Genomic DNA, 13,090 nt, shown 5'->3' on the forward strand with positions numbered 1-13,090 from the left:
GTGGTGGTGGGTAGTTGTAGTCAAAGGTGTGAGTATGAGGTAACTAGATCAGACAGTTTTCTGAGCTGGAGTTGCGCATACTGATTTCCTGGAGGACAAGGACTTCAATCTGGAAGATGAGATGTAGATATTTGAGACTGTGGAGCAGAAGGATTTTACAATGGAGAAGAGGTAGTTCAAGGAGTCTTGGGGCTGAGTGATATTGTCTTGCAGGACTAGGCTGATGAGAGTCATGTACTAACAGAACTTGAATAGTTATAGGGTATTGTGGAAGGATGAGTTGCAGCTTGAAATGGATAATTTGATGGTTAGGCGATTGGGAGAGGGTGGAATCCATTTCCTAGGTAACAACACAGTAGTTGAGGTAGACAGGTAAAAATATGTATAAATATCTACCCACCCCAGTCGAGATTGCTGATCGCCACAGTGTAACCACGTGTGTGTTTCTTTCATCTGATGAAGGACTTTGTATGGTAGCTAAAAGACATCCAGTAGTAGATATTGAGTAGTTTACTTTTAAATGTACAGGTACATGTCTGTTGTTCAGCTCCTCCTTTATTTGGTGAGTAGCAATCTATCCTAATTCACAATGTTATTCCATCCCTGATTTTCCATCTTAAGGATCTTACAGGAATCATTGTTTCCGTACGTTTATTGATTGGGTTATCACAAACAACCATTTAGGTCTATTCCCTAAGAATTGTTGTTAACTTCAGGGACAAATGTCTTACGGAGTAATATTTGAGCTCCCACCTCAAATAAAAGTTGATCGTTGTAAAAAAGATAGTAACCACAACTGTCTTGGTGTTTGAACATGTCTTTCTCACATGCATTTATTGTTGGGTGGAATATTAACCAAAGACCACACATACTTACTCATAAAATTTGCTATTTGAGGAAGTCAAGATATTCACAAATAGCATACAGTATCCTCATTACTTTCAAGTGATTGTAACTAATATTTTATAAGTCATTATAAACTTCAATAAGGAACTGTCACTCTCCAGTGGATTGTGAGTTGATTTGAAACTTCCTGCCAGATTAAAACTGATTGCCAGACCAGGATTCAAACCTGGAACCCTTACCTTTCACGGGCAAGGGCTCTACTAACTTAGTTGTCCAATCACAACTCATGACCCCCCCCCCCCCCCATCACAACTTTACTTCTGCCATTACCTCAGCTCCTACCTTCCAAACTTCACAAAAGATTTCCTGCATACCTTGGAGGACTAGCATTATAAATATCTTTGTGAATTTACTTGCAGTATTAGAATGTGTAAAAGGTTTCAGGAATGTTTTCAAATGTAAATTAAATTTGTTCATCAATGAAAACTGCTTCTGTACCTTAAATAAATTACGACATTAAAATAATTTCCAATAGTTAATTTTAGAACTGTAAATTGATACAAGACTCCTCCTACACTACGAAGGAATTACTGAATAAAAATAATTACTCCCAGTTAATTATATAAATAAGAGATGACTGAAATTTTTACATGTCACATTAAACATTGTAAGATACAATGTGAATATCGTCCATTAAAATGTATGTAAGAAAATTACAACCATCCTATAACTACTTTTCATGTTCATTTAATATCAGTTGTTGATAGTTTTTCATGCGTAAAGGTCTAACAAGTCAATAAATTGTAACTGCAACTATAATATTGCATTTTTTAAAGTTGTGGCAGTTCATTGTGAACAGTTTTATATTCATTTACTTTTATATGTAACCATAAGTCCAGCAGTAATTCCTTGATTAGCTAATATAGGTACTTGTGATGCTCATAATAATTACTGAAATTAATTTGTAGAAACAGCAACATCACTGACCAGTTAGAGCGACTATGTGGACTCTGACAGTTTAGTGCATGCTGTGTCTCTATCACATTCTGATGTTCTGTGTACACTTATATAAAACCATTGTTACTCTAAATACATGTTGTGTATCACATATTCTACACCTATTTGTATCTAAGTTCCTTTGTTGGTGACCCACAAAACTCATGAACACTGTTTTTGACTCCTACAAACACGTATTCAAACAAGGCTACTGACCGAAAATGCGTTCCAGATTTAGTGTTTTTGCCTACATCAGCACCTAAGAAATAGCCTGCCTGGACAAGGAATATCTACTTGACATGTTAAGTACTCTGTAGTGATGCGTTCAGCATCTCCAAGGGACAAAAATATAGAGCAGTGCCAGACAGTTCCACACTACCCAATTAGTTGTGCAGTGCTAACAAAATGATCCCCTTTCCACAACCACGGCACACTTGTTCAATCAATGTCTCCATGATCATGCTTCTCAACCCACTGAACAGTGCTCAGGTGTTCCCTCCCACTCCACTACCATTTCGTACAGTCGACAACATGCAACTGACGTGGCCAATAATTGCAGTCATCTTGCCTTGCCGCGACCTCAGCTCACCTCACGACAGCAAGAGCTTGCCCACATGAATTCAGCTGACCTTCACTGATCAGGACATGCTCACCTCCATGCCAAGGTATCACAACTTCACACAACCACAGACACTGAAGCTGATGCACCATGGCATTCAGCTATGCTGTCATGCCCTCACCCGGCCGCCGCTGAGATGATGCGACTTGGCTCAATTTCACTGACCGGGAGAACACTACTTTTCCCCAGCAACAGTCAATGAACATAGAAAGCAACCTGTCCCACAGGTCCAAGTCTACGTTAGTTCCATCTGCATTTCAGCTCCTCTGCATGCCATGCAAGCTCTGCCAACGAAATGCACTGTCTGCATCGAATCACAGATGCAACTCGAGATGCCCACCTAGTAAATATGACAATACAACAACCCACACACAGACGTAAACAATAACCACAATGATGTTGTACTGCAGTGATTACACCACCTAGAGAACTGTGACACAACATTAGTCTAGTTACTTCCACTGTGTAACAGTTATACCACAATGAGACATTCAACCTCCAGTAGGATAACACAGCTATGAGAAATGATCCATCTGTGCCTGGTTCCCAGCCCAGCCACAGCATGGTTAATCAAGCACATCTCTACAAAGATGATGAGCTGTAAGCACAGTCTCTCTCCCACTTATGCTCTGCACTACCAGAATGGAGAGGGACTCTATGGAAACACCAAGAGACATAAGAACAGAGTTCAAAATTTAACTATACTTTAGTACACAATAATTCACAAAAACAAGTTAGACTAAAGAGGAAAATTAATAATATGTGCTGACAAATGAAAAGTATTTTTCCACTTTCACTCAAACAGTATTTCAAATTGTTTCTTTATTTTGCAGACTATTAAAACTCCTTGGCTTAAAATATTCTCATCACCACCATTCATTGCAACTGTCATATCACATTTTGCAGCTAATTATGGACTTTTCATGTTTCTGACAGAATTACCTACTTTTATGAGTGGTATGTTTTCTAAAATTATGATAAATAAAGAATGAAGTACACTGATTTATTATACATGTATCTTTGTTAATGTGGCCTACTATTTATTTTGCAGATACTCTTAATTTTGATCTCCAGAAAACAGGGTTTCTTTCTGCTCTCCCCCACTTAGTGATGTGTATTGTCCTTCAGATCTCAGGTCACTTGTATGACTACTTAAATAAGAAGAAAGTTCTTTCTCCCACACTGGTGAGTTAAGTAATCAAATAGATCCGAAAGGTGTTGAAAAACTATTTTAAGATCTAAAGAACCATAAAAATACTGAAATAAAATGTGATGGAAACTAAATAAATTATTACAAAAATTATAGACGCAGAATCTTTCAAAATCTGCATTTTTCTCCCCAGAATAGAACAAAAAAAGTAGAAAGAAAAGTAAATATGCAAAAATTAAAAAGTGAGGATAGTGGGGGGATTTTTTTCTAACTGAATATGACATGCAGGTATAGTAGTATTACTACACGAGCAGGCTAAAAGGGATTGGTACATCATGGATACGTGTCATGAAAGAATGTTCAGCTTTAAACAGTTCCTTTATTGGAATATCACAATCTGTTACACGAACTTACAGAAATGCAGGGGCACTAAGAATGTAGTGTGTGGATAGTAAGTTGGGAATGTTGGTCTCACAGGGAGCGCGCAAGGGATAAGTCCCTGCAGTCGCACTGTCCTCTGTGCCCTCATTGGCTCAGATGGACAGAGCATCTGCCATGTAAGCAGGAGATCCCGAGTTCAAGTCCCGGTTGGGGGCACACATTTTCAACTGTCCCCACTGACGTATATCAATGCCTGTTGACAGCGTAGGGTCTTGATTTAATTATCATTTCATACAAAAATGTCTGTGAACAGAGGAAACTAGGGCCATTTGATTTACCAGTACATGTCACGAGCGCCCATCATCCATCAGAAAGATCAGGACATCATCAGTATTGTTGTGATACAATAAATGTGACTAATTTAATATAGGAATTGAAGAACTATGCAAGACACAAACAACTGGATTTACATGAGTAGTGTGAGTGTATCTAATCTAACAAAAAGGAACAATGCAAATATATATACAATTTACAAATGTAGTGACTAAACAAGTACAATAACCAAAGCTATAGCATGACACAATAATGAACTCGTGGTCCATAGGCAGACTAATCTCTCAATTTTAGGATTTTGTCTCTAACGGCTGCACGCTTGATACCGCAGCTGGTTACTCCATTCACAGAAGTGTCAGATCGCACTGCACTTGCTATATCATAAGGACTTTGTGAAGCGGATACTCCAGTCAGAAAGGCCACAGTGAGGTGGTGCTGAATCATTACTGCCCCAAAATATCATGTCAGTCCTATGCCAACTAGCCTCTATAAGTACCGAGGGAAGCCTGCAATGCTATTCACTTCGTAGGCACACAAAACTGACTCACCTTTGATGTCATGGGACATGCATTTATTTTGTACTGCTACAACAAACTGTAAAGTTCTTATAAATTAGTAACTTGAACATGTAAGAAACATTTAATAACTTCACTCATCATGTGGACAGCTCAGCATCAGTGCAGGAAGTGTTGGGAGTTGTGAGCACTTCCTACAACATGCTTTTCAGGTAAAAGCCAGGTGCAGCAACAAACAGGTGCATAGCAGAGAAAAGTCTTTTCCTTGGATGCTTACTGCTTCCTGGGTCACATGTCATATGTTAGGGCAGATGGGTGGTGGGCACAAATGCATAGCTGTGAGTCATCACACAGCTCACCCCCTGTCATCACACAGCTCACCCCCTGTCATCACACAGCTCACCCCCTGCAAGGAGGAGAGAGTTGGTTGATGGATGCAGTGGATGCACCCAGGGCAGCAGTGCAGTGTGATCAGGACTGGGTCTGCTGGTGATGGTAGAGATGGCAGCATGGCTTGCAGCGGCCTCTGGGATATCATGTTGTGAGTCAGGTGTGGTAGCAACACCCCACTGTACTGCCAGTGGGGACAGGGGGTGGTTGTAGTCAGGCCTGTCACAGTGTGGAGGTAAAGCCTGATGAGGGTAACAGTTTCCAGGGATGGATGAAGAGATTAGAGCCAGTGTCAAGACGGTAGGGTTGTTGGAGAGGAAGAACTCCAACAATTATGGACAAACAGGTGCTGAGAAATAGTGGAGCAGCCAGGAGCACCTCATGCTGGCCACTACTGGTGTTTGGGGACCATGCACATGGTGACTGGCAGTTTCCAGCATCACTGCCAGTTCTTTTTTGGTTCCAGTAAAGATCACTGGCACCCTAAATGTCAAACATCCCAGCCATCACTAGCCGTTTGGGAGAGGGGGGTGTGCACTGGCAGCCATAGACATTGTCAGATGGGGCGAGCTCAGCATGGGGCAGGATTTTGCGTCATGTGAACTGTAAGCTCACTAAGTCCATGGAGGGTTCATGGCATTTGGAGTGCTTGGGTGTTGATGTGGCCTGTCCTTGTGGGGAATAGTGCAGAGGGCATTGTGACACGGCGTAGTGGTGGTGACAGTGTGGGGTTTGTGATTCAAAAAGGCTGTCCACCACAACGGCCGCCACATCCTCATTTGTATAGTCATGTGTGCCTAAAACCACGTGGATTTTGAGGTGCAGATGTGGGAACCAATTTGCAAGTGATAGTGTTTTGGGAACAATCACAGGCTCTGCAAGTGGGCAGAGATGCTGGAGGAACTGTAGGGGCTGCATGCCAGCGCATTCCTCTGATGAAAATACTACATGCATATGCTGCATCTCCGATGCAGTTAGCATTATCAGCCAGTCTCTTAGGGCACTGAATCTGCCTGACTGTGGCTGCCAGACCACATGATTGTCTGCTAGGGCAGACGAGCAGCAGACACAAATGCATACTAGTGCATCCCTACAGTATGATAAAACATCTAAATGTCATGATAAAAGAGATAAAATAGAAAACTGGTCATTAAACTTAACAATTTAAAATACTAACCAACAATTAGAACTTCAGAAAACTAGGACATTTCTCTGTAGTGATGGCAGCAGATTTTTCAGAGACAAAAGTGCATCCAACTGGGATGAGAAGTACAGACACAAGAAACAGTAATATACAAGGGAAGCTTAGAAAATAACACACAATAATTTTACTATCAAAAAGTTTAATATGTAAAAAAAAAAAATTAAAAATCTCAAATGAACTTATATATTTTACCTACTTTTCTACATAGTCACCAACATTCTCAACACATTTTTCCCATTGTGGTACCAATTTGAATACACACTGTTTGTAGAAATCTGAAGTCTGTTTGGTTGCAGTATAGCCATTTGCAGGCTGCTGATTTCACTTTCACATCTGTCATAAAGCATTGATCAGCCAGGAATTTCTTCTTGGGACTAAACAGACAAAAGTCTGATGATCGATGCTGTATGGTGGACAATGGCGCAACTTGGACCTAAATTTGACAATTTTCTCATGAACAGGAGTAGCACTATGGGGGCAAGCACTCTCATGAAGAAGTTTGACACTGTAACTATCAATGTTGTGATGTTTCTCATGAAGGACATGATGCAACTTAGCCAAAGTTTTAATGCAGGCTGCAGCATTCACAGTTGTCCTGTTTCAGCAAAGTTCACCAACAACATGCCTTGCATATCCCAGAAAACTGTTAAAAGGACTTTCCTAGCAGATTCAGTCACTTTGATGTTTTTTTTCTCTTTTTTTCTGGGAAACCAGCGTGTTTCCACTCCACAGAGTCCTGCTGTGTTTCAGCATGTAGTGATACACCCACGACTCATCACCAGTGACTGTTCCTTTCATAAAGCCATGCCCTTCTGCTGCATAACATGTGAAGTGATCCATGCTTGTCATCATTGTCTGGTCCTTTTGGTTCTCTGTTAGGTTTGTAGGTATCCAGTGAGCACTAACTTTACAAAATTTCAGTTTGTCACGAACAGTATCATATATCGCACCATAGGAAATGTTGAACTGGTGCAATAAGGTCTGCAATTGCACACACCATTCATTCGAAGTTGCTGCCTCAATGTGAGGGTTGCAGCTGTTACCAGCCACCTGGAGCATGGCGAATCACTAAGGTTCACATGGCCCTTTTGGAAGAATGCACAGTACATGGAGAAATTGCTACAGTACTTACAATTGTACTCATACATGCCATGCTTCTCCGTGTGAATTTCATTTAATTTATTCCTTTTAGCCCACAAATATTAAACTATACTTCACTGCTATTCACAAGCTGATGACAGTAATGCGTACACATATTTGTTTCATAGTTCAGGCTTCTCTCACTAGAGCTGCACATGAAAACAAAATACCCTCTCTAGCGCTAATTTCAAACAATAGCATCATGAAATTTCAACATTCCAGCTGTGGTACCAGGGGAAAAATTATTGTGCATTACTTTCTGACCCTCTTCCATAGAAAGAATCAGTAGGGTAGAAAAGGGTGTATATCAAATGTTTAAAAGCAGCATACATAAAGAGGAAATGGAAGAAAAAAAAGATACATTAATCAAGGGTGTACCACAAAATTAGAAAAGGGGAAAAGGATATGGAAAAGAAAGGGGGGATAATAAACAATAAAAAAAATTTTATATTAGAAAATGATGCTCCAGAAGATGTAAGATCAAATAAGAGAGAGTCAAAACAAGAGATATTTGACAGTGAAAGCAGTCAATATGGTATTTACAATCAAAGCAAACCAGCTGATTAGTCTGGAGAAGTAAGGTACTACATCCCATCAAGTTACTTTATCAATAATATTCTAAGGACAACTTTTTTTTTATAAACCTGTAGCATATGTAATGTAAAATAATGTGATTATTTCTGGTGCTACACTTAAGTAATTCACTATTGCACGTATTTCTCTGTGTATGATGTATATGTGTAAAAGGGAATACACCAACAGGTTGAAAACAACTCATTTAACATATATATATATGTGTGGATTTTCCTTTAGGAAAATTTTATAGAAGTTGTGGAGTTCAATGAGTTGGGTAGACAATCAGGTAGACAGTCTTTGACTAAAACACTATAAATAAAAGGCTGTACCACATATTGTGAATGTCTATTAAGGAATTGTAGGTGTTAATGCTATGTTTTACATAGCCTAATTGTTGTGACCCTTGAATTGTAGACAGGTAGTTAAAATCCTGGTGGTAAGAATAATTTTATTTCTCAGAAAGTAACTGAAGAGGAGGTGGTTGCATACAGTTTTTGTCAACTAGAGTTTTCACTAGTGCCCTGGTTTAAGATGCAATCCCTTCCATAGTTTTTATAGAAAACAGTGACAGTAACATGGACATAATGAAATCAGCAGCAATCTTGGTGCTTCTCGAGAAGAGGAGGAAGTGTGCTGGTACTGAGTTCTTGCATCCTTAGATTTCATTCACATACACAGTAATATAAAAATCAATATACTGCCCAACCACCAATTGTTGACATATGTAGTTTTAGGATATGACCCTTTCATACACTATAGGGTTGGAGAGGGTAGGGTAAAGTAAAGGAGGAGATGTGCTAGGGGAGAGGGAAGCTTATGGAGACAGGAAAAGAGAATGAAGTGAGATGAAGAGAAGACTGAGAGAGAGCTATACAAGAAAAGTGTGTGTGTGTGTGTGTGTGTGTGTGTGTGTGTGTGTGTGTGAGAGAGAGAGAGAGAGAGAGAGAGAGAGAGAGAGAGAGTGGAGGGGGAAGGTGGGTCAGTGGAGTCAAGGAAAGAGGGATGAGTGAGAGGAGGGAGAGGGAAAATGGAGAGACAGAGAAACGAGGTAGAAAGGGGAGCAAAATGAGGACAGGGCAGATGAACAGGGAGAGGAGAAGGTGAGGAAGAGGTATGTATGAGGGAAGAAGAATGCAAGGGAAAGGAGAGTACAGGTTCTGGGCATGGGTAGAATTCTAAGACAGTATCAAAAAATACACAAAAGACTCAAAGCCTGTCATCCAGTTTCTGTCAGTTAATTTTCTTTCAACAGTGAGATTGAGCTACATATCATCAATTCAGTGATGAATGATTATATTTACTAATTTCACTGCAGTTTCAAAGGATTACTGCACTGAAAGGCAAAATAAATGTAGATGTTTTTGCACTTTGATATGGGACCAAATTCTTGATCTAATGCAGTAATTTAGTTCTTTGAGACATATACAGGGTATACATAAAGTCCAGGAACACTTTCAATTATTTATTGCACAAGAACCAAACATTTTACAGATATCATACATATGTCATTTTAAAGAGAAACCATGAAAGTCTTTTTTTTCATGTATACTGCCACAGATTAGTTTGGTAATTTGCTGATAGTGAGCCATGGTTGCAATCATGGAAAGTTCAAGTGTGAGAGCACTTCACTGAGAGCACTCTCACTGGATATCCCTACTTGGATTTTGGAGCAATGGCTAATGCCTCAAATGCAATCGGACTCTCTGTTTATCTTTCAGCAGGATGGGGCTCCACCCCTTTTCAGTGTGAAGTTCGTGGGTACCTGAACACTGAGCTGCTGCATCAATGGATCGTCCATGCTACAGAAGGGGACAGCTGTTTCATGAAATGGCCTCCCCGATCACCAGATCTCACACCGTGTGACTTTTTCCATGGGGACACATTAAAGATCTGGTGTATATACTGCCTCTACCATGTGATATAGCAGAGCTTTGGGAGAGAATATGGGAAGTGACTTCCATAGTCAACAATGCCATGCTGGGGCAGGTATGGCAAGAAGTCGATTACTGTATTGACATCTGCCGGGTCACTCATGGTTCGCATATTGAAAGATTGTAAAAAAAAACTTTCAGAGTTTCTCTTCAAAATGCAATATGTATGACATCTGTAAAATGTTTAGTTCTTGTGCAATAAATAATTGAAAGTGTTGTCAGACTTTATGTACACTCTGTATACATACCTACACCATAATGTGTAGCTGTGAAGTGGCACACTCTGTTATACGAAGGTAGTGCCACACACATACACATCAGATAAATTTTATGTATTTGCATAAACATTTGTGCATATTAGAAAAAAACATTAACATTTTACTAGATTTTGAAAAATGGAAATAATGTTCAGTGAATTCTTTCATTTTGTTAATTTGTACTTAGTTTATAATACAGTCAGCATACTTTAGTGGCAGGAAATAAAACTACTAGTTTTTTGCATGTGTACTGTTTGTATCGTGAATGCTTAACTGATAAAAATTTGTGTTTACAGTTGCGAAAGTTGTTTCTTTGTGGATCGTTTATCATACAGGCTGCACTGTTAGTGCTAGCTTCTTATCTCAGGATACCTGCAGCAGTTGCACTGTGTCTAACAATGTGTCTGGGGGCAGGTGCATTATGCTATACAGCTCTGTGGTAGGTACATACAAGAATCTATGTACAAAACAAATTAATTAATTATATGTATTATGTAATAAACATATTAATATAATAAAATATACAGAGTGATTCAAAAGTAATGTCTCATAGGACAAATTTGGTATTAGTAGAGACATCAAAAACTACCACCAGAGGAACGACCCACCACAACCACACTGCCAAAAGTAATTAGTTAGTGCAGTGCATAGTACAATGTGGCTGGTTGTGAGCAGTTGATTAATGCACTCTGATAGAGGATATTAAAGGGACATCAATTATTACAACTGTGTAGTGGTGCTGTTCTACATTGTAGTGACTAATACAGCAATTTACTTACGTCAGGAGCAGACTGAAACGGTTGTCATCCATGCAGCAGGCATGAGTCAGTGGGAAGCAGTAACAGGAGAACCAACATTATCTTAATCACAGAATGATTGGCTGTTTGATGAAATGGTTCAAGTCTACAGGCATTTACATGACAAAAGACATTCTGAATGACCACACACAGCAATTAGGGTTACACAATCAGCAGCTGTACTACCTAATGTCAACAAGGAACATGGCATTGCATCAGCCAGGCATCCATATCCAGAATGCTGTCATCTAACCATTACCATCCTGGTCGAATCCACTTTGTGAAATAACTTCATGGTGATGATGCTGACAGATGGGTGCAATTCTTTGGATGGTTTGAAGAAAGATGCACACACCAGCAGAACATTGAAACTTACATTTTCTTCAGTGATGAAACCTGTTTCTGTTTGAACATGAAACGAAGCTTTTCCTTTGAGACTTCTGAACAGGGGTAGATGGTGACACAGATGTGTGATTAGAGCCTCTCAGTACTCAAAAATTTTACCTGATCTTTTCTATTTTACAAAATATATGTATGATAAAGATATTGTCATTTACGTAAATGTTATCATAGATCAATATTTCCATCAAGTGTTAAACTCTTTGTAATGTATCACCTTTGTTCTGATGGCATGAAAAGTTGTGAGTTAATTGAAGAAGGTGAGTATCTGTGCTTGGTACTGGTAGAAGCCTGAACTGATTTGGAATGCTAAAAATAGCATCCATTAAAGTAAAATGTAACTTTATCTTGTGAACAGAAGTTTGTATCGTGTGTGTTAGCCATCAATTTTGGAAAGAACAAATATTTTTAGGAGATAGAAAGAAGGAGGTTAATTTCTGGTTAACACCTTTATTTTCCTGACTGTTAATGATTAATAATGGAACTTACACTGTTAAGGATTATTTTCGGCAACTAGGCGTCTTCACATAAACATGATAGAAATCTGGGCCTCTCTGGCAATCATCCCCTTGCAGAAAAACTGGTTGAGGAGCTGAGGCACTGTTTCAACATTAAATTAAGATGAGTATACATATATATCTGGATCTTCATGTAATAACCAGTTTACAGACAATCTATAACTCCATTTTCCACCAAATACCATTATACCTTTATATATCAGGTTATTCTGACACGAAAGTGTCTAAGAATTTGAATTTATACTTTTTCTTATCAAACTTTTTTTTTTAACCTGGAAGGCTCAAATGGCTCTAAGCACTATGGTGCTTAACATCTGAGGTCATCAGTTCCCTAACCTTGAAAGCGATGGGTTAATTAGAAACAGGAGAATGAATAGACACAATGCCATCCATCAGGCAAACAACACTCCCCATCTCGCTGAAGAGGCATACATCAGGCTAACCCTAGGTTCAATGAGTGGTGTGCATATATGGGGATGCCCTCATTGGTTCCATATATTTTAATGGAATGCTGAGTGATGCACACTACAGATATCATCTTGAGGAAACATTGCTACCCTATCTGAACTACCTATCGGCCTCTCAAACAGAGATGTAGGTTTTTCTTCCAGCAGGACGGCGCACCACCACACTTCGAATGAAACACTAACCAACTTCTGGAAGGGGTGTCTCCTAGCTACTGGACTGGCAGGTGGGGTCCAATGGAATGGGCACCACTGGACTTTTTCCTTTGGGAGGCATGTCAAGTCTACATTCTACACCAAAATAACAAGAACATTAATTGACCTGCAGGAAAATATCACTAGAGCCTGTACAGAAATACCAACAGCGATATTATGGTCAGTGTCCAGTAGTGTCTGTCACTGTGTTCAGATGTGGCATCTGCAGGATGACAGTCAGTTTGAACTCCCTGTGTGTTAGAGGTACATGTGAACAACTGGCCCAGGGGTGCTGGTTGCATTTTTACTGTTCATGCCTTCATTGACCAATGATGCAACATTTTGTTTGTATGATTAAAGCACATATGTAGCATGCACT

The 13,090-nt window shown here is 39.5% G+C and overlaps 1 protein-coding gene across 2 annotated transcripts in view; it reads left to right on the forward strand.

The window, feature by feature from the left end:
* Positions 1-13,090, forward strand: part of LOC126163037 (sialin-like) — an 85,933-nt gene that overhangs the window by 66,181 nt on the left and 6,662 nt on the right. For both annotated transcript variants that reach the window (XM_049919911.1, XM_049919912.1), the window contains 3 exons: positions 3,295-3,418; positions 3,513-3,646; positions 10,635-10,777. In XM_049919911.1, the coding sequence (XP_049775868.1) occupies positions 3,295-3,418; positions 3,513-3,646; positions 10,635-10,777 (401 nt within the window). The remainder of the gene's footprint in view (positions 1-3,294; positions 3,419-3,512; positions 3,647-10,634; positions 10,778-13,090) is intronic.

The sequence above is a fragment of the Schistocerca cancellata genome, chromosome 2 (genome assembly GCF_023864275.1).
Source record: "Schistocerca cancellata isolate TAMUIC-IGC-003103 chromosome 2, iqSchCanc2.1, whole genome shotgun sequence".
In the NCBI taxonomy this organism is placed as follows: Eukaryota; Metazoa; Arthropoda; class Insecta; order Orthoptera; family Acrididae; genus Schistocerca; species Schistocerca cancellata.